The sequence below is a fragment of the Aulonocara stuartgranti genome (assembly GCF_965226115.1).
Source record: "Aulonocara stuartgranti genome assembly, chromosome: 6".
In the NCBI taxonomy this organism is placed as follows: Eukaryota; Metazoa; Chordata; class Actinopteri; order Cichliformes; family Cichlidae; genus Aulonocara; species Aulonocara stuartgranti.
In genome coordinates, this window is record NC_138944.1 from 596,952 (window position 1) to 622,803 (window position 25,852).

Genomic DNA, 25,852 nt, shown 5'->3' on the forward strand with positions numbered 1-25,852 from the left:
GGACAAACACACAGAGTGCATCAGACAATAAGAGAGATAATCTGAGTGCTGACCGTCTCCACATCGATTCACCGTGAGGCCCATTAGCGCTCCCACAGGCTGAGAGGAGCTCCGTGACCTCCTCAGAGATTCAAAGAAAACCACGCAGACACAGACAGTAAACGCCACACGGCTAAGTCTCCACCCACTTTATTCATACACCAAATCACGACACTCGTGGACCAAAATAATCACAGAACAGATTGAATGTCAGAGCGCCTCATCAGAGTCCTCTGGTGCTCTTCAGAACCAGAACTGAGGAGGTCCAGGCCAATGTGACCGCTGCTCTCCCTCCCAGAGACCGCGGCCTGACAGCCCGCGCTCAGGGCCGTTCCCCCCGCCTCGTCCCTGAAACCAGCAGCCAGGGCCAAAACTTTAAACATGAAGGTGGAAACGTCCACATGTTCCCTTCAGCTCAAACAACCAGAAACGGCTCTGATTGGCTGCAGGTGTTTGCCTCACTGCATAGCAACCACAGCACCACCTGGTGGTCAAAAACTGGTTCCAACAAAGAAAAATTTTTTTCCTTCTAAATCATTTTATAATCAGGACACTGGAGCTCACTCACACACACACACACACATAAACACACACACACACACACACACACACACACAAAAATGCGGTTGTACTACAGAGCGTTTGCAGGTGGGAGCGGCATTATACCAAAACATCTGAGACCATGTGACCATGACGGGACCAATAAGACGACCTCAAAGATTAACGATGTCAAACAGAAACAGTGAAGCAGCTCCAGAAAACAAACATTGCGCCTCCAGAACCAGAACCGGGACACACTGCTGCACGCCATCGTCACAGGAACTAAGGCCGCCAGCTTCTTCACGTCTGTGACGAACAGGAAGTGAAGCTTCCGTCACAGAGAAACGCGTGGCGTCAGAAGTCCAACCACTCGCTCATGTAGATGCAGTTGGATGGCGAGATCTCTCCGCCCTCGTGGCAGTCGTCGAACACCTGCGGAGAGGAGACGGGATGAGTTCGGGTGCCCTGAGAGCGGCCCTGGGTACATGTGGACGGAGCGCGTTACCGGGCAGAGTCCACAGGGCGTCTTGACAAGGCCGGTGGGCTGGATGATGGTGTTCACGCCACGGTACAGCTTCATCTGCCCGTCCACGCTGCCCACCGTGCCCTCCTTGGCGGCGATCACGGTCATCTCCACCTTCCCGTCGTAGATGAGCGTGTTCAGGATGGTCTCAATGTCGTCCATAGACAGGTCCACCTGAGGAAAGCACGCAGACCAGATTCACACGCACAGATAAATAGGTCCGTGCTGTCGACCCCGCCCTTTCACCTCGTCTCATGGTCGCTTTCATTCACCTGACCAGGAAAGCAGATTGGCCAAAGATCAACTAAACCCCGCCTTAAACACCTGGACCCGGGTCATTAGCCTGAGTCCAGGGGACTGTTTACACGCAGGATGAGGTATAAAGTCTACGCTCCCGCCTCCTCAGGTAACGCTCACCTGCCTGAACATCTGCGCCCAGCTGCTTCTAATGTGTTTCTAATGTGTGTGTGTGTAGCTGTCTGCAGGTTAACGCTGTGCTGTGATTGGTGCGTCTGAGGTGTGACGTCACCTTGCTGATGCCCAGCTCGCAGATGTACTTCCAGACTTCGTGCGACGTGGCGAAGGAGCTGTTCCTCTGAACCATCGGACTCTGCTTGTTGTCCCGCGCCGCTTCCGCCTCGACGCAGGAAACACAACGAGGGTCACATGACGGTTCATACAGCTCTGAGACAGGAAAGAAGGCCGCCCCGCCCTATTCCCGCCTCAGAGCGCCGCTCTGCCTCCTCCTGCTGGGCGCCGTTTGGACAATGAAATAAAGTTTATTGTACCTTGCTCTGCAGGAACTTGAAGCACTGCTGGTTGAGAACCTCCACGAACTCGGACTCAAAGTCCTGGTCGCTGTACCAGGCGCCGCCCGTCACAGAGCGGTCGGGCTGCAGGTTGTACAACATGTACACCTTCTTCTTCGACGCCTGCACAAACACGCCAGCGGAGAGGAAGTATGACATCGTCAAGTCAGCGTTTGTTTACAGGAAACGCACGGAGACGTCGCGTCTTTAATTTTTATTTACTTATATGTGTTTATTTCCAAACTGTTTTATAGTTTCCAGATTTTTGCTGATTTACATATTTTACAGATGTTTGTTGTAAACATCTGTAAAATATATACAATTAGAATTTAAAGTTTTTTTAATTTTTCCACATTTTAAGCTGATTTTTCTGCACATATTTAAATAAACGTTTACTCTTTCAGCAGCTAATGTTATTGATTATTGATCAGCGATAAGGCTGATACAGCCATTATTGATCGTGACGGACTCACGGCCACAGACTTCACAGCTTTGATGAGCTTCTTGCTCTCCAGGTTCTTCAGGATCTTGTTGATCTCGGTCAGAGGCAGGTTGCTCTTGAAGCGGATGTCTCGGCTCCAGATTCCTGCAGAGAGATGCAGACGTCACGGCGCGCCACGGCAGCGAGCCAAACGGGGACAGGAAGTACTCAGTTACCTTTGTTTCCTGCGTCCTCGATGATCTGATAGACCAGCTTCTCCTGGTTGTCTGAGCCCTTCATTTTACTGAGACAGAACAGACAGGAAGCAGCTCAGACACCAGCAATCACCTGACAGGAAGTACACTCCTACACCTGTGTGTGTGTTTACCTGGTGCTCTGTGAGTCCTTCAGTCTGTACAGGAGACCTGCACTGTTCCTCAGCAGGTCCAGCTGACCCTGAAACAAACACCACCTCATCAACCTGCTGCCCGCTCAGCACACAGAGTGAAAAAGAGCGCCATTCTCCTCACGCTCTGGAGGTGAGTGAAATCATCAGACTGACCAATGAGAGCAGCTTGTTGATGGCCATGGCTCTCTGCTGTGGCTCCAGGTGAGGCATGTCGTTCTGAATCACCTGGTCCGTGATACCTTGAGGGAACTGCTGACACAGCTCTTTGATCCTGAAACACACGCACACGTACGCACACACCAGGTAAAAATCACAGTAAACCTGTTTCTGTTTAAACTCTGAGTTTTAATCGTTTTCTGCGCCTGCTGTCTCGGCTGCTCAGGCTGCACATGAAGAGCAGCAGGCACAAACTTTAGCTCAGAGGCGCCATTAAAGACCAGAACATGTCCAGATGTTGGTCGTGCGACGCCAGCTGATGACTCTGATTAACGCCGAAGTGACCAGCAGTGCGGGGCAGTGTGAACGCGCGTTCATGACCTGCACGCAGGCGCTGTGTGCGCGAGCAGAACCGTACAGGCGATAATTGCGACAGTATTCGTCCGGAGTCCGGTGCGCGGACAGAGCGGCCCGCCGGCCCCGCTCCTCCCCTCACCTGTTCTCGACCTCCACGGGGTCCGACAGGTTCGTCTCCTTCTTCACCTTCACCTCAGCCATCTCCAGCGCTTCCTGCCTGCGCGGGGCTGTTACTAAGTTAGCCTGTGAGCTAATATTGTGACTGACTGCGAGCACACGCTGGGGTCCTTCCGTGTCCCAAGCGACCGGAAGCGTCCTGAAATCCGCCTGATTAAAAAACACACCGCGGTCAGATCCCGATCTTTTGTTTGTGTTTAAGCATAGATACCCGGCCTGACTGTGTCACAGTATTTCTTTCTTTCTTTGCTTAATTTTATTTAAATAAATTTATTTGACTGGTCTTTTTCAGTATTAGGCCGGCGGCCTCTGTTCCTGTGACGATGACGTACAGCAGCTTGTCCCGGTGATTTATAAAATATATCACATATAGAAATATATGACTTTAAATTTTACGGTCATTTTTCACCAATGTAAACTTTAAAGGGTACGTTTCTAACTGGTGGGCGGGTACTACAACTACAACTGGCAGCACCGCCCACCTCTGTCGTTTAGGCGTTTAAAACAAGCGTCCCCGCGGACAGAGCCCGTTGCTATGGTGACACTCCGGTAAACTCGGCAGCAGTCCCGGTGATCACCTGGGCCTTCATCCAGGTAAGAACACTGTCTCTGTTTGTTTTTATTTACCGGCGTGTCCCGGCCATACGCAGTTCATCGAACCAGAACCGGCCCCATTCAAAGGCTCAGAAAAAACCACCTGCTTGCTGCTACTGCTACTACTGCACATTCACCCAGTGTATATACTATATGTAGATAGATATAATGTTCTTCCTCTACACCCCCCCCATTTTTGCACATGTCGAGGAGCGTGTCAGGTAGGGTTGCCAACCGTCCCTTAAAATACGGAAACTGTGCCTCCATAACATGAAGGTTATAACAGAAAATCTGTCGCTCGCTCTCTCTGTCTTTCACTCACACAGACACACCACCACCATCAACTTTGCTAAATTGCTAATGAAAAACACTCATCAGGCAGCTGTGAATGAGCAGCAATGTAAATCCAACTGTTTTCACGGTTGTTGTGGTCGTGATCATTTTGTGAGGCCACATCGAAAAGGCTCGGATGAGCTTTCCAAAGTTCTACAAGTTGTGCCTCCATCGCTTGTGTCCAGATCACACGCTGCACAGCTGTGCTGCTCCGTCTTTTTCACCAACGTTTACGTGTTTGCGCGCGAGCAGTGTGAGCGGCTGTGGTGAGAACCTCACGAGCGATTGATGATCGGGAGCTGGTCGTGAGGTGTTAATCACTTCTCGTTACCCCACGTATGCTACACGACGCATGATGAAGGCCAAAATCGGTCCGATCACTCAAAAATAGTCTCAAAATGGGCCTAAAACCGCACAGTGTGAGCCCAGCATTAGAGCAGCAATGTTTGTTCCCCTCAGAGAAAGGGAAGAATGGGAAAAGGAAAACACCTGGCTGGAAAACGTTAATATGGGCATGTGCAGTGAATATCAGCGCTATGTGGCCAGAAGTGTGATAATATAATTTATTTTGTGTAATAAACGACTGCAAGGATAGATGATTACAACAAATTGATGACTAATACATAAAAGTAATACATAGATGAATAATGATGAGTTAAGATCCGTAATCATGGGAACAAGCGGGTTTACAAACAGGAGCAGCTGATTAGCATCAGAAAAGCTGAAATAATATTTCAACTGAAGCCGATTGTACTAAATGCACTAAATGTGCACTGTTACAAGAATATTTTTCTTTCTATTGTTTTCTATTATTTTAAGTTAAGCAGGACAAAGTTCTTTTAAAGAAAGATTTACTTATATTCTCAAAAGTTAAGCATGACAGGCTTCTGTTTAAGAAAGAGACCTGTTTTACTGTGTTAATGTTGTCATTTTGAGCTAAAAATAAATGGCTAAATGATCATTTGTTTCACATGTGTTCATATCACAAAGAATATGCATCTACTTAAATCAACTTCAAGTCAAAGGGTTAAAAAAATAATTTCACACACAAAAAAAGAGCTAGAAAATTCACCACACTGGGAAGGGTGAAGACAACTGGGTCGCCCGGCCCTGGCCACGAGGTGTCCCTTATTTATCTTTCAGGGAGTTGGCAACCCTAGTGTCAGGCTACATTTCACTGTGTGTTATACTTGTATAACTATGCATGTGACAAATAAAGAACCTTGAAGTCTTGAAAGTAAGAGCAGCTTCAGTCAAACTAACAAAGAGACGGTAAAGACACGGGGACCAATCACAGGCTTTGTTCAGGTAAACCTTCAGGAAAACAGGAAACCCTCCCAGAAACAACAACAACAACAACAACAATCTTTATTTATAGAGCACATTTAAAAGCCTTGGGCATACCAAAGTGCTTTACATAAAACAATAAAAGGTTCAAACATTGATAAAGGATAAATAAAAATAACGAGTTATGTTCATAGATAAAAGCTACCAATAAGAATGACTACAGCACATGGGTAATAGCAAGATAAAAGCTGTACCACCATAATAAAAGACACCAATAGAAAGATAGGAGGGAATTAATACAAGAGGTCAATAGGTCACAGCAACCAAACAAACAAACAAACAAACCAGCAATTAAAAGGTGGAGAAGGCAAGTTTAAAAAGATATGTTTTAAGCTGTGATTTAAAAGAATGAATAGAATCAGACGCTCAGATGCCAATCGGGAGATTGTTCCACAGCACAGGTGCGACAAGAGCAAACGATCGATCACCTCTAGTCTTAAGTCGAGATCTGGGCTGAGCCAGCAGTAACTGTGACGATGACCTTAAAGCCCTAGCAGGAGCATAAGGGTTTAAAAGGTCCTTAAGGTAGCTGGGTGCAGTGTTGTTAGTAATTTTAAAAGTAAACAACAAAATTTTAAATTGAATACGATATTTGACAGGCAACCAGTGCAGATCGGCAAGGACAGGAGTAATGTGGGCAAACTTGCTGGTTTTGGTTAGAATGCGAGCTGCAGCATTCTGAACTGTCTGTAATCTCTGTAAAAGGGAAGAGTGGAGACCACAATAAAGTGAATTACAATAGTCTAGCCTCGACGTTACAAAGGCGTGGATGAGCTTTTCGAGATCTTTATGCGGGATATAGCGCCTAGCCTTAGAGATAAGACGAAGCTGGTAAAAACTAGATCTGACAACAGCAGACACTTGTTTGTCAAGTGAAAAGGAGCTGTCAAATAAGACACCCAGATTCCTGACAGTATCAGAGAGAGAACAACTAAGAAAACCAAAGGCATCCCGGAGTTTGGCACGAAGGGCATTACTACCAAAAATCATAATCTCGGTTTTCTTCTCATTAAGGATAAGAGAATTCGACAACAACCACTTCTTGGCCTCGGACATGCATTCTCGGAGGCTATTCAGAGACAGAGCAAGATCGTCGTTTAGCTCAAAATAGAGCTGGATATCATCTGCATAATAGTGATAAGCAATATGGTATTTCTCAAAGATGGCACTTAAAGGAAGCAAGTATAATGAGAAAAGGGTAGGGCCCAGCACAGATCCCTGGGGGACACCACAGCAAACAGGTACAGCCGAGGAAGAGGATGTAGCCAGATGTACCGTAGAGAGCCGATTGGAGAGATAGGATTTAAACCAATCCAGGGCAGCGCCCTTGATGCCTACAGTGTGCTCAAGTCTCGCTAATAAGATATTATGGTCAACCATGTCAAATGCCGATGATAGATCCAAAAGCACTAAGACTGAGGGGCGTCCGTTGTCAGCCGTTAGTAGGAGATCATTGAAAACACGAAGCAATGCTGATTCTGTACTGTGATGTTGTTCTGTACCTGAGATGTTAACACCTCAGTCCTCTCAGAGGACTCACACCAGTAACTTGCATGTCCCACTGGGTCACGGGTGGTGGAGACGAGTGTCTGGCCTGATGTAGAAGGCTGTGAGACCCGCTGTGATGTTTGGAGACGACAGATGAGAAGACAGACGGTCACCGGGAGCAGGGGCGCATCTAAAGACATGTTCTTAGGGTGGCATGGAAATCAGATGTGTGACAAAGTGGCTAGGACAGAATTCATTTGCCATTTGTCACTTGCGTATATTGTTATTCTGTGTTCTGTTATTTTACAGTCAGCCATAATGCTTTAATTTAGACATTGCTGGTGTAACTTCTCTTAACACACAATATCCCGGGTTTTGTTTGTGGTAGCAGTAGTTACATTCTTTACATCCATGCATGTGTTTTAAAGCAAACACTACTAACCATCAGATCATCTGAATTCTCTTCTGTTTACAGGCACATGTCTAGTAAATTATGTTTCTTTATGTTGCTTTGGTTATACTTACCATGGTGTCCATGTTGTGCATTCAGGTCCTGTATGTGAGATGGGTGTGTGGGAAGGGCCGCCCACTACTTCCTGTTTATATAGGGTCATGAGGTCAATGATTGGATCACTGGGTGTAACCAAATGGAGGGTTTTTCATTTTGTATAGTATTGTTTGTTTTCTTTAAAGTAGCCTTTTGAGTTATATTGTATGCAGTGTTTTACTTTACAAACCATTTAGTTGAGTAAATGAGTTTGTCAGTTTCATGCATGACTTTATTCCTGTTCTTTGTTTAGAATTGTATTATTTGGTTTGACCTATTTTGTTCAATGGTAGGGACGAACGAGGTCAGGTGTGGGCAAAGTCTTGTATAAAGCCAGTGGGATTTTTGCATGCCTGATTGATTGTTTTATGGTAAAAGGGAGATGCTAGCAATAAAGTATGCTTAAAAAGAACTTCAATTGTCTGCTAATGCTATTTACTTATCACCTTCCTTGCTGCTTAAGTTATGCTACATCACAAGATGAGGTGGCAAAATCAAAGCCGTTTCTTTCCACAGGTGTTTCATTCTGTAATATGTATTAAATTTGGTTAAATACATCAAATGCAGTAAGCATACACGTGGATATATACATAGTCTGTTTAATTGGCTTTACACCAAATAATGAAACATCTCGGTTACTTAAAATATGTGATTTTAGATTTTCAGTGTTGTATAGTCTGTATGATAAATAAGTATGTAGCCCAATGAGGATAACATCCAGAAAGCTACACGACATGTGAAAATGAAATTAATGTGGTGGATCAGCTAGAACTTTACACTCTTTTTATCAATGGTAGATCATTTTAACAAACAACACAAAGAGTCGGGCAAGCATCTGCTGGGTCTAGCTCAGAGGATGGCGACCAGCCTCCAGGAAAGGCTGTAGCGCCTGGCAGTGGGTCAGCACTGGCTTTGTTCTTCCAAGTAAAGGTTCTGGATCAGGACTGTTCAGTGGGGGAATCACTCCAAAGCGGTTTGATGTGGCCGCACTAAGCTGCTGAGAACTGCAGAGCCTGAAATCTGACGGAGGTGTTTGCAAACCGCCGTACAGGTTCAAAGCTCTTTATTTGTCACATGCATAGTTATAGAAGTATAACACACGGTGAAATGTAACCTGACACGCTCCTCGACATGTGCAAAAATGGGGGGGCGGGAGAGGAAGAACATTATATATATATAGTTTATACATTAGGTGAATGTGCAGTAGTAGCAGCAAGCAGGTGAATTCTGTACTACAGAATAAAGCTACAGGAACATGAGCCAGGTGCGGCCCAGGTGCACGTCGACATCCCCGCCCTCCTGTCGGACACCGCTCGTTCGTATCCATCAGGCTCCTGCCTCGTTTCATGGACCGATGCTAGAGCGACCAACGCGTGCTGCGTGTTGGTCGCCCGGCTTCTGTGTACAGAGGGTTCATTATCGCCCCTGTTGTTATGATATGAGGTTCTCTGCTCTGTGCAGCAGGCGGTCGGTTCTTTGGTTTGTTCTCTGTGCTGGGACACAGATTCAGCTCCATCCATGTATTTTACAGATGCATGAGACAGTATGAGGCTACTCAGCAGAAGTAACTGAGTAAAAACATGAATGAGTGAAACTATGTTGGGACAAAGCCGGCGAGGACGTCTTACTGTCTGAAAGGGAACCGAACAACTGATTTATTGACTAACTGATTGGTTGGCAGACGGTTGTTGTCATGGCAGCAGGGGCAGTGTCAGCTCCGCTCATCATTCCCATCATCCACCTGCAGACTCATCGAGCCAAGAACCACATCGACACGAGCACACCTGTGTCCATCCAGTCAGGTAGAACACCAACCGTCTGCTCATCCACCCAGCATCCATCTATCCAGCAGGTCATGTGACAGGTGTGTCTGTGCAGATTCTGCAGGTGTTCTGATCTTTTACACTCTGGATGGTTCAAAGCCGGGGGCGGGGCATCATGGAGCAGCAGGCAGCAGCAGGAAGTACAGCCAGCCCATCCTGCTGCCTGCAGGCCGGGTGACAGTCCGAGCGGTGGCTGTCACCAGGTGAGTGGTCACCTGACATCAGTGCGTACAGGCAGCAGATGTTTTCACAGTGTAGATCAATAAAGTTTATGTTTGTCTGCAGTGACGGCAGAGAGAGCTCCATAGTGACCAAGGTTTTCTCTGTGGATCCTCTGGACGACTTCCTGCAGGTAATCGCGCACCTGCCTGCTGCAGACCATATTTCCCAGCTGCCCCTGCACACACCTGATGATTCACAGAAATGCTTCCTTTGCCTTCCAGCCACCGCCTGAAGGAACATCCTTTCTTGCTGAGACCTCAGGTGTGTTCAGTTAAATTCACCTTTATTCATAATACGGTACATTACAACAGCTACCTCAAGTCTTACCGTACTGACAGGTAAAGACGTACAACATTACAGAGAAAACTAACCAATCAGAGGATACTGTGTGGGCAGACAGTCGAAATGAAGAACTCCCCCTTAACCTTGGGCGGTGGGGGGTAAACCTGCTCTTTCTCTTCATCTGACCAATCACAGAGCTTCATACTTCCTGTTTTCTGTGTCCAGAGCCAAAGATGATGGGAAATCACTCCCTTCAGTCAGGCCCTCGTTTTCTGAACGGTCGTCATGGCTCTGAGATTGACGCCCAGCTCGCCTCATCTCAGCGCTCCCAACCTGCGGTTTTTAGGGAGTCAGGTGACCTGAGGCAGCTGAAGAGCACGGAGACGACACGAGTGCAGCGAGACACCGACTTCCTGTGGTACGAGCACACGGTACAGCCCTCCATCAGAGCCAAAAGTTTGTGGACCGCTCGTCAAACAGAGCCGGTGAACGTTCCAAGAGAAGAAGGAAAATGAGGAAAACATTTTCTCTTTTTTAAATAAATACATTCAGTTTGATTGATTTCCACTCATTGCCCAGGTGTGCAGGTGTGTCCACATACTTTTGGCTTCACAGTGTAAACCAGATAAGGCAACAGTTTCTGTGCATCCAGGTGTGCTCGCTGTCTGCATCGCCGCCCCTCCGACCCGCTCGCTCAGTTCTGCGCTCAGTGTGGAGCGGCGCTTCCTCTGCTGCCCGGTCACAGGCTGCCACCTGCTGAGGGAGGACAGGTACTGCATGCACTCACCTGTAAGAGCATTGCCACGTCCAGCTGAACACCTGACATTGAATCTATGTGCGTGTGTGTGCATATGTGTGTGTGTGTGTGTGTGTGTGTGCGTCAGATGTTGCTGTGTGTGTTCTGTGGGGCTCTAGTCCCCGCCAGCACACACAGCTGTTTGGTGTGTGAAGCTGCCATCGATCAACAGCTGCAGCTACGGGCAGGCATCACTCTGCAGGTACACAGACACACACACGCAGACACACAGACACACGCACAGACACACACACAAACAGACACACGCACGCAGACAAACACACACACAGACACACACAGACACACGCACAGACACACACACACACACACACACACAGACGCACGCACAGACACACACACACGCACGCACAGACACACACACACACACACACGCACGCACAGACACACACACGCAGACACACACACACACACACACACACACACACAGACACACACACGCAGACACACGCGCACAGACACACACACACACACACACACACACACACACAGACACGCACGCAGACACACACACGCAGACACACACGCACGCAGACACACGCGCACACACACACACACACACACACACACACACAGACACACACACGCACACACACACAAACACACACACCCTGGTGTTTACCTGTGGTGGATGCAGGGTCATGTGATGTGTGTCTGCTGTGGAAGTGGGAATCCGGCCGACGCCTTCAGCTGTCTGACCTGCGAGAGCCGCTTGCAGCAGGTAAGCAGCTGCTGACCACACCTGTACAGCCTCACCTACAGACAGTTTACGCTCTCTTTACTCCTCATGGCTTCAGGTGGGCGGAGCCAGGAGCGCTGTGCCCTCTGACCCAGGAGCGCACACCAGGATGTTGTCCTGCACCAGATGTAAACGTTTAAACCGGAGCGACGCGAGATTCTGCGACTGGTGTGGCTCCAAGGTGAACCCACACCTGACACCTAAAGCAGTGTGGAGTGAGGCATTGTGGGATTTGTAGTGACACTGTGTGTTTTCAGCCCGCCCACGCTGCCCGCTGTGTGACGTGTCAGCGTTGTGGAGCAAGTGCACACCCGTACGCTTCCTACTGCACCGCCTGCGGCATCTTCCTGGAAGCACCGGTCCCACTCGGATCCTGCGGTGACATCACACGATCGGTCAAGGGCGCCGCCAACCGCCAGGTATGTTGACATCACGCCTTCCACGTGTTGCCTTCGATTCCAGCCAGTCAGCTCCCTCCTTTTGTGTGCAGGTGGGAGTGCAGACTGCCTGTGGTGCCACCTGGCGGGCCACTGCCTCTTTGCACCCTCCGCGAAGTGTGAAAATCGCCACACCCACTGTGGATCAGTGCACACAGACTGTAGGACTCTATTACCCATCAGGCACTGAGCTGCAGAGGAAGGAGCAGCACAGAGCGCTACAGCTCCTCAGGAAGCAGGTGCAGAGCGACCGCCACCCACCGCTCACCGCCATCAGCCCGGGACGAGGTAAAACCCAACTCACAGTCTCAGTGTCGGGGGCGGGGTTACAGAGGCGTCGTTCCGTGTGTGACACCTGTCATGTTCAGGTTACTGGAGGAAGCAGCTGGATCACATATGCGCTCACCTGAGGAGCTATGCCCAGAACAACGCCCCCTTCAGGGCGCTGCTGGGAGAGCCTCGTCTGGGCCGGGTAAATCACACCTCACACGCCCTTCACCTGTCCAGCAGTGACATCGCCGTGTTAAATCAGAAGGTGGTTTTACATGAGCAGGTGCAGGCAGGTCACTTCCTGTGGTGTTTCCTTGCAGATGGTCTCTGCGGTGATTCAGGAGGATCGCCGTGAGGTCAGTCTGACCGTCAGCTTTGCAGCAGCCGAGCTTCAAGAAAAACAGGTGTGTTTGGAACAGGTGGGCTGAGCGTAGAACATCGTGGTTATTTAACGAGTTTAACGAGTGGGGTGTGGTCTCAGGTGGGTGCTGACGATGACATGGGATCTCCAGGTGGAGGATTTGAGCTCGCCAGCTGGACCAAGACTCTGAGCAGCGTTGCAGAGCAAACAGGGTGGACAGGTGAGAGCCCATGTGACACACAGACATTCAGCTCAACATTTCAGCCAATTAGATTCCTCGGATTTCACCAAAACCGACCTCAGACTTAGACCTGTGTTGGTCCGATTAACCAGCAGGCATGTTATTGGTCAGATACCTGCTGGGGAGTGCTCTGGTGTTGGCCAGTCAGAACAGAGTAGAGTGTGAAAGGGGCGGGACCTCTTTATGTTGTATCATTACACCTGAGCTGAGCTGATAATCAGTACGTCAGTTAGCAACACGAGGAAAGACGAGGAGGAAAAAGACCCCCCCCCCCTCCCCCCCCAGACTGAGCTCCAACAGGGAGATCCACCTCAGCACAGGAATCATCACATTTCACAACATGGAAGACGTGAGCTTGGAGGGGGGGTGAGTGTAGGTCTGTGTCAGTGTACGTGTGTGTGTGTGCGCCATGTTCAATCGAAGAAAGTGTGATTGGTTTTTCATTTACATCAGCCAATCAGAAGCTGCTGATCGATCTGTGCTTTTATTTTGGTGTCGGACAGGAAGTGACCAGCTCTCGGCTCCACCCTCCAAACCTTACCTGACGCCCAAACCGCTGGTGAGAAATTCCGCCCACAGCTGAGTTCAGTTCCTCGCTGATTGTACCTGTTCATGCTCCTCTCTGATTGGCTGTCTGGCTGCAGGTGAAGGACGTTCAGCTGCTGACGGAGCTGGGTCCGGGTCGAGGTGAGGTCGGCGTCATCCAGCAGCTCCTGGACCAGGTACCATCCTCTGCGTGCACCAACAGCCTGCTCAGGGTCACCTGACGCGCTTTACATTTGTGTGTGCGGTTGTTCGCCAGGGGGCGGACCCTTCCTGCTGCCGGAGCGATGGCCTACACGCCTTGGCTGTTGCCGTGGTAAATGGTCACCATGACGTCCTACCTGTTTTGGTGCAGCGAGGCGCCGACGTCGACCAACAGTCTGGACGGTAAGACCAGGTTTTTATTTTTTATTTTTTTACAGCTAGAGCAAGGTGACACGTGATCCCACAGGTGTGTCTACTGAGGGCCCGCCCCCAGTACCAGAGCAGCAACCCCAAACCGGAAACTGCTGGCGAGGGTAAACGTAAATTCAGTAAGATCATAATTCACGTCGGCAGTAATGACACCCGGTTACGCCAATCGGAGGTCACTAAAATCAATATTGAATCGGTGTGTAACTTTGTGGGACTCTGTAGTTTTCTCTGGCCCCCTCCCCAATCAGACCAGGAGTGACATGTTTAGCCGCATGTTCTCCTTAAACTGCTGGCTGTCTGAGTGGTGTCCCAGAAACGATGTGGGCTTCATAGATAATTGGCAAACCTTCTGGAGGAAACCTGGTCTTGTTAGGAGAGACGGCATCCATCCCACTTTGGATGGAGCAGCTCTCATTTCTAGAAACATGGACAAATTTATTAAACCCCCCAAAATATGACTATCCAGAGTTGGGACCAGGAAGCAGAGCTGCAGTCTTACACGCCTCTCTGCAGCTTCTCTCCTCCTGCTACCCCCCCAAAAACCCATCTCCATAGAGACTGTGTCAGCTCCCAAACAGATAAAAACAAACTAAAAACCAGCAACAAACAACTTAAACATAAACAATTACAAAGAAAGAACAATACAGTATCCACATCTGAACCAAAGAGTAACACAGTGAAATGTGGATTATTAAATATCAGGTCTCTCTCCTCCAAGTCTCTGTTAGTACATGACTTAATAATTGATCAACAAATTGATTTATTATCAGCTGATTTCATGCATGATTCTGATTGGCTGACGGTTCTCAGACTCGTGGATTGAGCAGATCACCTTCAAGGTCTTCATTCATCATAACAACATCCCATAGACTCCGCCCACTTCACTGTACTTACCTGAAACTTGCCCGCACACTGGTTGCTTCAGATTCTGGATGAGGTGCTGATGGAGCCCTCTGATTGGTCCTTGTAGCTACTAGCTTCCATTATTTAGACCCTGTGATGCTCATGTGTGGTGACACTCCTCCTCCTCCTCAGGATGAAGAACACTGCTCTGCATGAAGCTGCAGCACTGGGGTCTGCAGGTGTGCCGTGTGCTGAGGTCCTGCTCAGGTGAGTCTGAGTTAAATGCTGCATTCAGTGTCTCTGTGTAAACACGGCCGCCTGCAGGTGTGTTTCAGAGTCAAAGCTTCTTAGATCTTGAACGAGAGACGGTTGGTGTGGCAACAGTGTGCCGGGTCTGACTGAGATTGAAAGTTCCAAGTTGCTACTGAATGCAGCACAGTACCTGCAGTTGTTGCTCCTCCCACTTGTCATAATGACATCATCCTCTCTGTCCCTGGTTTCAGCTGTAAGGCCAACGTGAGGCGGAGGAACGCTGCGGGTCAGACGGCGTATGATGTGGCGGCGAGCTTGGGCTGCAGCAGCATGGCGTCTCTGCTGGCGTCTCAGACTGGACTGGGCAAACTGGGAATCATGAACTCACGATGAAGCTGATTTTTTTTCTGATTGGTCTGAACGTGAAGTGATGTGTACAGCTCAGAAAGTGACATCGCTTCCTGTCAGCACAGACATGCAGATTACAGATTTTGGACCCTTTCAGTCCGGCTTCCACTGAGACCGGATCTCTGGGATCTGTTGGTGGGTTCTGATGCAGGAATTGTTCTGTGATCGTTTTGCTTTGTCTCAGCGCATCCTTCGATAGCATTGACCATAAAAACGCTAACAAGCTAACAGGTTTTGGCGCATATATCTGGCTCCGGCTTACCTGGTTTTCTTCCTACTTATCAGACAGGAGCTTTACTGTTAGGACTGACAGGTTCACCTCTAACGTCGCCCCCCAACCTGTGGGGTTCCACAGGGTTCAGTTTTGGGTCCATTATTATTTTCATGCTTCCATTAGCTGCATTATTCAGTCATTTCTTATCATTTCTATGCCGATGACATTCAGCTGCATGTGTCAGCCTGCTCAGCTGGAGTCGCTGTCCACCCTAGTCCAGTGCTTAACTCAGGTTTCTGATTGGCTTTCTAACAACTACCTTGTTTTAAACACAAACCAGACCGAGACAACGATCGTAACTCATCCTGGACTACAATCTGAAGTCAGTCAGGTTCTTGCTTCTTTCTGTTAAGTCAAATATCTGATTCGTCTCTGGGCCTCGACTCTGTAAAATCTCTGTCTCGTTCCTGTTTCTTTCATTTAAGGAACATTTCTAAACGGCGACATATGGTCTCCTCAGCTGATCTGGAAAAGTGTTCGTGCATTTGTGTCGTTGTTTAGATTATTGTCACGTCCTGTTTACCAGCTTGGACAGATCTTCTCTTTCTTGCCTCCAAGCTGTACAAAGGCTGTTTCAGTTTAAACAAGCCTTCTGTTGATCAACGCCTTGAACATTTTTTATTTACATTTAACTTTGATATTGTTTATATTGTCTATTTTATTACTAACGTTCTGTTTATCTTAACCTTCGCGTACAGCGCTTTGTGACTGTCTACGAAAAGCGCTTAATAAATAAACTTTACTTACGTGTCGAGGTGTCTGCCAAGGTTCAAGTAATAAAATATTTCGGGATGAGACTTCTCTTTATTTTAGAGTCTGATTTAACAGCTCCGCCCATAAAACAGAAAAACAAGTACCTGATCTCGTTTATGGTGCGCTGCTTCCTGTTCCTCCAAAATAAACTTCAAAACACCTGAAAGCAGCAAGTAAAGAGTTCACGGAGGTCAGAGGTCATCAGGATGTTCATTTTCTCTCAGACTTTAATTCAAAAAAAAAAAAGGGGGCAGGGATAGCTCAGTAGGTAGAGTGGTGGCCCCATGATCGGAAGGTCGGGGGTTCAACTCCACTGAACGGCTACCCTGAGGTACCCCTGAGCAAGGTACCGTCCCTACACACTGCTCCCCGGGCGCTGCATTGGTGGCTGCCCACTGCTTCACTGGGTGAATGGGTTCAATGCAGAGGAACTATTTCCCTATGGGGACTAACACATACACATTAAAAAAAATCAGACCTCTGGACAGTCGCCCCCAGCTGGAAATTACAGAATGGTTTAAGGTTTGAGACCTTTCTGTGTACTGCTGCTCCTGCAGGGGGCGACCCGGCGCTTCAGACTGACCTTCATCAGGTACAAGGACAGTCCACACTCATCCTCCACGTATGTTTCAGTCACAGCTTACTGTCTAACAGTCTGACAAAGCTAACCATGAACACCACCCATACAACATTTACTGAACACCTGCACAGGTGACACTGGCAGCATGATTCCACAACCACAGACGGTGAAACGGGCTGGTGTGTTGGTAAAGTTTAGTCCTTGTCTAATGAGGCATTGCTGTGTTCTTGTGGTCCTGGACCTCAGGTGGTTCCTCGCCAGGGGGATCGTACCTGAGCCTCCACATGTCCCTGTCAGCCTCAGCAGAGGGAGGGCGGAGCCTTCATCCCCGGGGTTGTGCATCTCATCCGGCCTGTGACCTGTGTGAAGCAGGCTGCTCTGGTTCATGGCCGGTCACTAACAGATAAGACTGAATGACTTCTTCACCTCTCGATATCTGGAGTTTCTTCTGGTGACACAAACTTGGATAAACGTGAAGAGTCGAGACTGCTCTCTGAGCCCTCCAGACTGTGACTGCCTCGGCTCGGACAGCCAGCCGGGTGGAGGTTAGCTACTGTTGATAAAAACTGCTCCATCCGCTGTGTGTACTACTGAGGTTTCTACTGCCGGAGGTTTCTTCCTGTTAAAGGGGAGTTTTTCCTTCCCACTGTCACCAAAGTGCTGCTCATAGGGGGTCATATGATTGTTGGGTTTTGTTATTATTAACTAGTTACAATGCATCAACAACATAAACACAATGGCAAATACCCTGCACACAATCACGTGTCAGAGTTAAAGTGTCCAGAAATGTTTCCTGCAGCTCCCCCTGCTGGTGGTTCTGGAAATAAACCAGTTGTCACCTTCACCTCTGACACCAGGCTGTCTGACCCCGATGAACTGAGCATGTGCAGGATAGAGGTGTTCACATCTTTCTGCATGGGGGGGGGGTTGCCAAACAAAGTGCCTCGTAATTAATATGAATGTGATATGTATGTAATCCTCCAGTGAGAAAAAGCCTCTTTAAGTAAAATGGATTTAAAGGTAAACTTACAGTAAAGCACGTTATGATTATCTTACATTAAGATGCCAAATTAGATTTAGATTATCTTACGACTGACGTCCAGTGTGCCGGCTCAGACCGAACGATGAGAGCATGACTTCGCTTCAGTAATTCTTTGTTTGTGCACATGTATAAATGCTGGTAAAACCAGGAGCTCATCGTGGATTACAGGAGAGGAGGCCATGCCCCATCCACATCGTGGAGCAGAAGTGGAGAGAGTCAGCTGATTCAGATTCCTGGGCATCAACATCAGCGAGGATCTGAGCTGGTCACACCATGTTGGTGTCATCACAAGAGCAGCAAGACAGCGGCTCTTCTTCCTGCGGCGCCTGAGAAGGTTCAGCATGAACCCCAGAATACGAACAACCTATCGATGCACCATTAAAAGTATTCTGACTGGCTGCATCACCGCCTGGTACGGCAGCTGTAATGCTCTGCAGGGGGCGGTGAGATCAGCACTGCGCATCACCAGGACTGAACTGGCAGCCCTGCAGGATCTGTGCAGACAGCGCTGCATGAGGAAGACGCAGCAGATCCCGGCCACAGACTTTTCACACGTCCAGCAGGAGCATCCAGACCCGCACTACCAGATGCAAAGACAGTTTTTACCCACAAGCCATCAGGCTTTTGAACTGCTGACAGTATACACACCATTAAACACTCACTACGATTACAGGACTGTCACTTCAACTAATGCCACTTACATGCTCATTGCACAAGTTTTGCACAGCCTGTAAAAACCAACTTGTCATCAATTCTCTAAATATTGAATCCTTTTCTCTTTTTCATTGTTGTTTCTGCTATTTTCTGCACACTCTCCATATGCTCATGTAAAGCTGAGGAGCACGAGCCAAAGAATTTCATTATGGGTAGATGTGGCTGCTCTGTTTATCTGTACATGACAGTAACACTTGAAACTTGGCGCTCTAACTGAAGCGCTGTTAACGTCTGCGTGCACACCGCGTGGCGTGAGAGCGCACCTGGATTTGAAATGTGCAGAGTAACAGTTCCTGCCTGTCCTGCTCGCTCCCAGCAGCGTGCTGATGGCAGACTGCAGCGAGTGGTTAGGATGGAGGGCGATCGAGTGTAAAGCAGGCGAGAGAGCAGGTGGAGCTTCAGCACGTTGGTTTTAATACCTCAGAAACACAAACAGCAGCACACACACAGTCCCAGATGTTCCTCACAGCACTGACAGCTGCACACCTGCCTCAGGTGCAGGTCAGCTGCGGACGGGGCTCAGCGCCGCAGTCGCAGAAAGAAGGCGTGGCGGCACTCTGCGCTGTCCACGGGGTAATATTTATCATAAAAGTCCAGGATGTACTCCTCGGCCTTGAAACCGAACTTCTGGTACAGCAGCATGGCGGGGTTGCTGGCCGACACGTGCAGCGTGACGTCCTTCCCCATACACGTCTGAAACACGCACAAACACACACACGTTAGGATGGTCGCAGCAGCACGGACGCCCCGACCCGCCCACCTGCAGTCGCACCTGGATCAGGTGGTAAATCATGAAGGTCCCGATGCCGGCCCGCCTCCACTCGGGGTGGACGAGCAGGAAGGAGATGTAGGCCTCGTTGTACTTCACGTCCGGCACCATGAAGCCGAAGCCCACCACCACCTTCTTGTAAAGGACGACCACGCTGAAGTCAGGGTACTGCAGGCACTCTGATAGATCCACACCTGTGGGAGGAGCAGACGGAGGTCTGAGCCACGGCCGGACGGCGCCACGGGGCGTAACGGGCAAGCGTGCTACCTGGCCAGAAGCTGTCGTGACACATGGCGTTGACGGAGGGGATGTGGTTTGGACGGACGTAGCAGTAGTCGATGGGAGCGTCGGGTTCAGGTGCCCAGCCCGGCTCCTTCCTGTGCGGGTACGCTCGGATCTCGGCCAGCAGCCGGAGCTTCGGCGGACGGCTCTCGTAGTCCCGCCTAGACAAAAGAAAAGAAAGATGGAGAACGCGGATGTGGACCTCCATAGGGCTGTTCCATATAACGATATAAAAACATCTTTCATTTTACGCTATCGTTTGTTTCGTGGTGTCGCAAAATAAACTGTTTACGGTAATATTTTTCATGTTCTGATGTCCCTGTAGTTATTATTCATTTCTTAAAGTTCTCTCTTTCTCTTAGATTTAATATAAACACTACGGACGCACAAGCGCCTGGTTTTATGCGTCGTCGTTAGCAACAACGATGGTAAAACCATTGCATGTCCGCTTGTTTATGTTCCACATAAACCTTTCACAATAAAGCTCAAGATCCTGTTGAGACTTTTCAAAGTAAACTGAATCACATGAAAGATGCAGAGTGTTTACGGATGCTAAAAAATAAAGCTTAGACTCAAACGTTAGAACAGGCTTTTCCCCGCAGCACGCCGTGTAATAAATACTCAAAGAAAACGGCGCCGTTACAACTTATGTCTAAAAACGTGTCGTTTCATGCATCGTTAAAAACTTACAGAACTTACAGAAAATGTTACATTTGTGATTTATATCGTTATCGGACGATAGCTGTCTTATATCGGGACGTGAGATTCTGGTCATATCGCACAGCCCTAAACCTCCACCTCGCAGGAAGCTCAGAGGACTCTCCGACCACAGGTGTGGCTCTGACCCGGAGGTTTACCTGATGTAGGGTTTGAGGAGGCGGGAGGTGTACGGGCTTCTGATGGTCTGCTCCAGGCTTCCTTCGGCTCCCATCAGACGATGCCAGAAGGACACGGACGGCTGCTGGACGCCTCGCCTGCCGGAGACGCCCGTCTGTAAAACACGGACAGGTGAAGCGAACAGTGTGAACGCTGCATCAGCTGCAGTGATTAGTGCACGCGGGCGCGTCACGTGGACGGACAGGAAGTGTGTGCGTTACCTGGAAGCGATCGAGAATCCGCAGCTCCTGGCTGCTGGTACAGTACTTCCCTTTCACACCGCCGCCGATTTGTGCTCCCGCCTCCTGGGCGCCATAGATCCCTCCCACCAGGCTGAGGGTGGCGCTGACCACTCGGTCAATGTCCAGCAGGGGGTGCCTCCTCTGTCGTTTTATCTGGCGAACCAGCAACTTCCTGTGGAGGCGTTTAGCCTGCGGCGTGACGGCCAACGCGAGCGGGCAAGCGTCCAGCCTTCGCAGCAGCATCCTCTCCTCGTACAGACTGAGAGCGGCGTAGCGAGGGCTCTGGGCGTTGCCGGCAGCGTTCTCCGGATGAGTCGTCCTTCTGCGCTCAGGTCCCCCGCCACCGCCGCCTGCGGACAGCGGGGTGTCTTGACTTTGTCCTACGGGTTCTTCCAAGTCGTGGTCACGGCCTTCGTCTTCCTCGCTCTCTGCTTCACGCTTGATGTGAGGCGGTGGTGGGCGGAGCTTCTTGCGGGTGCCCAGGTTGGCACTGGCAGGCGGGATGTACTCTGTTCCCGGGTCGATCATCCCCTCCGCCTCCATCTCCTCATCATCTGAGTTGGAAGAAGCAGAACACGCCATCAGCGCTTACATCACATAAAACCACATGACCCTGCACCAATCAGGTGTTACCTCACCGTGGAACAACGCCTGTGGCGGCATGGCATCAGGGATAAGGTCTGCCTCCGACAGCAGGCTGGGCGTCGCCGAATGCGAGGCTGGCGTTCCCGGGGCAGAAAAGTCAGGTGAAGGCGATGGCGTCGGGCTGGTGAGTGGCGTTCTGTCTGAGGAGCTGAGCGAAGAGAAGTCAATGACCTCGCCCTTCTCCAGGACCAGATCTGGGCGCCGCCCACCACCTGCACCACGGCCTCCACCCAGTTTGACAGGCGTGGAGGCAGCGCTATGGTCCGTGTATCCGCCCGCCGCCTCCTTCTGGGCCCGCCGGATTTCTTTGGCCTCCTGAGTGCGCGAGCGTTTCTCCTTCAGCTGCATGGCGTTCTCCACGGGGTTCCGAGCTCCGCGTTTGCGCAGACCCTCCACGGTGATAATCGGGTCCAGCACGGGTTTGGACGCTGTGGGTAAATGGCGTCCAAGGTCAGAGGTCAACAGACACCGTCCAGTTGGGAGCCAGCGTTCGATCGCGGCTTACCTTTAGTCTTTGTCACGGATTTGTCCACTTCTGGTCGCAGGGTCGGAGGTCGGTTGTGGACCAGCTTCCACCAGCCGGGCTCACCGAACTCCTGCGCTCCGGAGCGGAAGAAGGCGGGGCTTCCGACCGACAGGCAGCCCGCTACCGTGCTCCACCAGGTGGACGTCTTCTTCCTGCAAAGAAGAGCGCAACACGAACGTGAGCGCCGGCACGTTAACGATGGAGAGCAAAACTTTATTGTCCGTCTGCGACCGACCTCGAGCCCAGCAGGAAGTTCCAGTGTCGACCAATGAAAGCGCAGATGTCCTCTTTCCACCTGAAATAGCCCTGCCGGCCCGTCCCCTCCAGAGACAGGTTGTACATGGCCAACATCACCACCTGTCGCAGGAAGAAGCCGCCGTCAGCACGCCGCATATCTGAGGTGTGTGTCTGTGTGTGTGGGTGGGGCTAAAGTCCTACCTGCTGCCAGGTGAGCCTCATCCTCTCAAAGCTCTCCTTGCCATCTTCGGAGCAGTCGGAGCAGACGAATTTGAAGAAGTTGTCTCCCTTCAGGTAGCTCGGCTGCTCGCCGCGGAGCTGAGCTGGGGACGATCACAGGTACAGAGTCAGCTGCTGCCGCACACCTGCTGGGGGTCTCCTAGGTTACCACCAGTGCCTGCTCTCAACCGATGAAGCTGCAGACGAGCTGGACTAACAGCTTCCTGTCTGGCTCCACCCACACCACATCAGACCTCACCTTTACTCTCATACCTGCTTACAGCACGGTCAGAGGTCACATTAGGGCTCAAATCATGTGATTGTCCATCGCGTCGTGTGACACTTAACCGAGAGCACGCTCACGCCGTGTTCTGGAGCTGGGCTAAACGGCGTTCGTGCACACGCGAGGAGGAGCTCGTGCCTGAAGGTGGCGCCATGTGGAGGAAGCTACCGCGCGCAGAAGTGCAGATCTCGCTTCAGAGTTCAGCGGGTACGACCGTTGATTCGCGTGACAGCTTTATTGAGCGCCATGTGAGACGGACCGGCCGGCACGCGGTGGGAGCACGAACGCAGCGGAGCGTCTGGATCCCTTTTGTTCCCGCCATAACGCTCTCAGCATATCGTCCGACCCTGTAGCTACAACTGTGGTGTCGCCGGGAACCCACAGACTTGATTGCGTTGGGTTGTTATAGCAACAAGGCCGAGCATCCTGTGACATCACTTGTGCGCGACATGAACGAGAACAAAGCAGGACGCCGAGGCGATGGCGTGCCTCCTGCTCGGTCCGCGGCGTTTTGTCAGACTCGTGGGCCGCAGGTTTCAATTTTCCCGAAAGACTCGCTCTCATGACTCACAGAATGACACACCTGACCAGCCAATCGGTGGCATGCGGTCTGCTGATGTCACATTTTCAGATTGCTCGGCAGCAGGTAGCGCCACCTACTGGAGAAGGTAGTGACGTCGGTCACGTCAGAAATGGAGCGCTGCGATTGGCCAGCTCACCTGCGGGGATCCACTTGTGGCAGCGGTCGCAGTAGAAGGACATGTCCTCGCAGGCCCACCCCCCGTCGGTGTCCTCACCCACGTCACTGGTCAGGGAGTCGCCGCTCTGGTCATGTGACAGGTCCACAGAGCCCTGGTCCTCCGACTCAACAATCAGCAGCGTCTCGCCCTCCACCTCCCCCTCTTCCAGACCGTCCGACGCCGACGTGCAGGCTGCCTCGTCCTCCCCTCCCACCAGCTGCTCGCCACTGCTGTCCATCATCCTGCTTCAGGTACGGCAGACCTGGGCAGGTGACCGCTGCAATCTACGCAAGAGCAGAAACATTACAGGTGACCCAGTCGTAAGGAGACTCGGGAACGCGATAGCGTAGGTCCACAACAGTGTTTACCTTTTCTCAGGTGTCCTGTGGGTGGAGCCTGGCCTCCCTGCGGCGTCTCTCCTCCTCCAGCTGTCGGGTCAGCAGCCGCTGCTCCTCCAGCATCCGCAGGTTCTCTTTCCTGCGCTCGAGCCGTTCCAGATCCCTGACCACGCCCTCACGCAGGCGCTGCACGACAAACACAAAGACCACTCATCGTTGATCAAGCTCTGGGAACATGTGAGCCCTGCCCTCATGAATCTCCACTGGTTCACTTACAGATCCTGCTTCTCACTCATTAATCCCTCAGTGCTCCGCCCCTCAGTGCTCCGCCCCTCAGCACCTGTACACAGTCCGGTCTGCTTTCTGTCCCTTGCAACAGAACCCTCAAAGGTGGAGTCTCTCCCATAGGAGCTTCACTTCAACTTAAACACACAAACTTAAACCTTTGACCTTTTTGACTTGTGTTGCGAAGCATTCTTGGGTTTCTTGTAAGGCGCTGGAGAAAGTGATCATTATTGATCACTGATTACTGAAACAGGTGTCACAGGTGAGATGCCTCCAGCAGCTTCCAAGCTTTGTTCTCATGGTGCGAACACCTTAAACCCAGGTGTGGGATTTTCTGTTTCTTTGTTATTTAAGAGCAGGACTCGAGACCTCACAGAGGTCACACGACAGGAAACCCACCTCCAAAATAAAGGCACACGTGTAAGCGTAACAGAATCAGAAATGAAAAATCTGACCCCACTGCAGTTCTGTCAGTCACGTGTTCTGCACTCACCTGAGCTAAAGTTAACTCTGATAACGCCTGATTAGCTAACTGAGCCATAAATGTAAGGACTCATTGTTTACCTGCCAACTGAGTCTTTTATTTTGAAAAGCGTTGGAGGATGCGGTTGTTGGCTGCTGTTTATCGTCATTATCGTGTTTATTTATTATTACTCTTTTAACGTCTGTGTGACGTCACCTGTGTCCGTTCAATTGAGTTTAACCACCACCTGTGCTTTGGCGTTAGCCTCGTTAGCCCCCGTGACCCGTTCCGGCACACGCAGCTAGATGTTAGCCCGGCTTGCCCCGGCCCGGCTTACCTCTCTGTCCCAGGCCTGTTTGAGGTGCACCGCAGCCACGGTGCTCACGGTCAGAACCACGGACACTCCCAGGACCACCTTAGAGACCGCGGACATCACGCTGTCTCAGCTCCGGCTAACGGCGGCTAAGGTCTTCTTCTTCTTCTACGCTCACCTGAGCTACACCGCCCCCACCGGCCGGAGTGTGGTGAAACACACGCAGGCTGTGTCCCAATTCAGGGTCTGCACGCTTGGAGTACGCATTTTAAGTGCGGTTACGTCACCGCCACGCGACGACGGTTGTCCCAATTCGAAGTGTACTTCAAATGCATGCTCCAAATGCGTCGATTTCCCCAAATACCAAGCGGGTTTTTTTGTTTTTTTTTATAAACTTTATTTAACAAACAATGAGTATACAACATACGAACAGATGAAGTATACAAAACAACAGAACATGAACACACAAAGCCAAGGGTAAAAGAAAAAGGTAACAATTATAAGAATACACGCAAAAATTCACATACATAAATTGTTTTGAGCCTTTTTGTTGGTGCAGTCTGATATTGATTGTATGTGCATGTGCACATCCTTAAAATAATGACAGAAATATGGTGTTTTGTTAGTAAACTTACATTTATGGATAAAAAGTTTAGCTAAAAGTATTAAGAAATTTATCATAAAAAACATTTCTCATACTTCTTGGGGAACTTAAAGAAACAGAATAAAACATTTTCCCATCGTAAAGAAAACTCCCTTAAAATATGGACAATAACAAATCTCTGTGTAAAAGAACAGTACCAAAAAAGATGTGTCACAGTTTCTGGATGATCCCCACAGAAAGTACAATTAGTATTTATGTCCCTTTTAAATTTTACCATG

The 25,852-nt window shown here is 49.9% G+C and overlaps 4 protein-coding genes across 8 annotated transcripts; 1 reads left to right on the top strand and 3 right to left on the bottom strand.

Moving 5' to 3' along the window:
* Positions 1-158: 158 nt before the first annotated feature.
* On the bottom strand, positions 159-3,583 carry polr3f (polymerase (RNA) III (DNA directed) polypeptide F). The gene is made up of 9 exons (XM_082536273.1): positions 3,394-3,583; positions 2,895-3,012; positions 2,721-2,788; positions 2,569-2,636; positions 2,385-2,497; positions 1,891-2,034; positions 1,632-1,739; positions 1,085-1,276; positions 159-1,011 (listed from the first exon to the last, which is right to left on the bottom strand). Exons 1-9 carry the CDS (start codon positions 3,453-3,455, stop codon positions 934-936), a joined length of 951 nt encoding a protein of 316 aa, XP_082392399.1. The 5' UTR covers positions 3,456-3,583; the 3' UTR covers positions 159-933.
* dzank1 (double zinc ribbon and ankyrin repeat domains 1) lies at positions 3,563-16,613 on the top strand. Of its 5 annotated transcripts, XM_082536269.1 has the most exons (20): positions 3,563-4,025; positions 9,422-9,542; positions 9,619-9,766; positions 9,849-9,915; positions 10,007-10,046; positions 10,293-10,485; positions 10,720-10,837; positions 10,952-11,065; positions 11,519-11,602; positions 11,679-11,801; positions 11,878-12,039; positions 12,111-12,345; positions 12,426-12,529; positions 12,648-12,731; positions 12,809-12,908; positions 13,433-13,488; positions 13,574-13,651; positions 13,732-13,859; positions 14,922-14,996; positions 15,233-16,613. In XM_082536269.1, the coding sequence occupies exons 2-20, from the start codon at positions 9,434-9,436 to the stop codon at positions 15,372-15,374; spliced, it is 2,160 nt and encodes a 719-aa protein (XP_082392395.1). In that variant the 5' UTR covers positions 3,563-4,025; positions 9,422-9,433; the 3' UTR covers positions 15,375-16,613. The 5 variants fall into 5 exon arrangements, with proteins under 5 accessions (XP_082392395.1, XP_082392394.1, XP_082392396.1 ...); XM_082536268.1 differs by having other exon boundaries at positions 10,952-11,602; XM_082536270.1 differs by lacking the exon at positions 11,519-11,602.
* Positions 16,614-19,143: 2,530 nt separating this feature from the next.
* kat14 (lysine acetyltransferase 14) lies at positions 19,144-23,812 on the bottom strand (the record flags this gene model as incomplete). The annotated part of the gene is made up of 10 exons (XM_082537769.1): positions 19,144-19,445; positions 19,525-19,715; positions 19,789-19,964; positions 20,661-20,794; positions 20,901-21,475; positions 21,560-21,994; positions 22,072-22,244; positions 22,328-22,449; positions 22,531-22,652; positions 23,551-23,812. 10 exons carry the CDS (start codon positions 23,810-23,812, stop codon positions 19,272-19,274), a joined length of 2,364 nt encoding a protein of 787 aa, XP_082393895.1. The 3' UTR covers positions 19,144-19,271.
* Positions 23,813-23,945: 133 nt separating this feature from the next.
* Positions 23,946-25,188, bottom strand: pet117 (PET117 cytochrome c oxidase chaperone; the record flags this gene model as incomplete). The annotated part of the gene is made up of 2 exons (XM_082537770.1): positions 24,995-25,188; positions 23,946-24,095 (listed from the first exon to the last, which is right to left on the bottom strand). Exons 1-2 carry the CDS (start codon positions 25,088-25,090, stop codon positions 23,946-23,948), a joined length of 246 nt encoding a protein of 81 aa, XP_082393896.1. The 5' UTR covers positions 25,091-25,188.
* Positions 25,189-25,852: the final 664 nt, after the last annotated feature.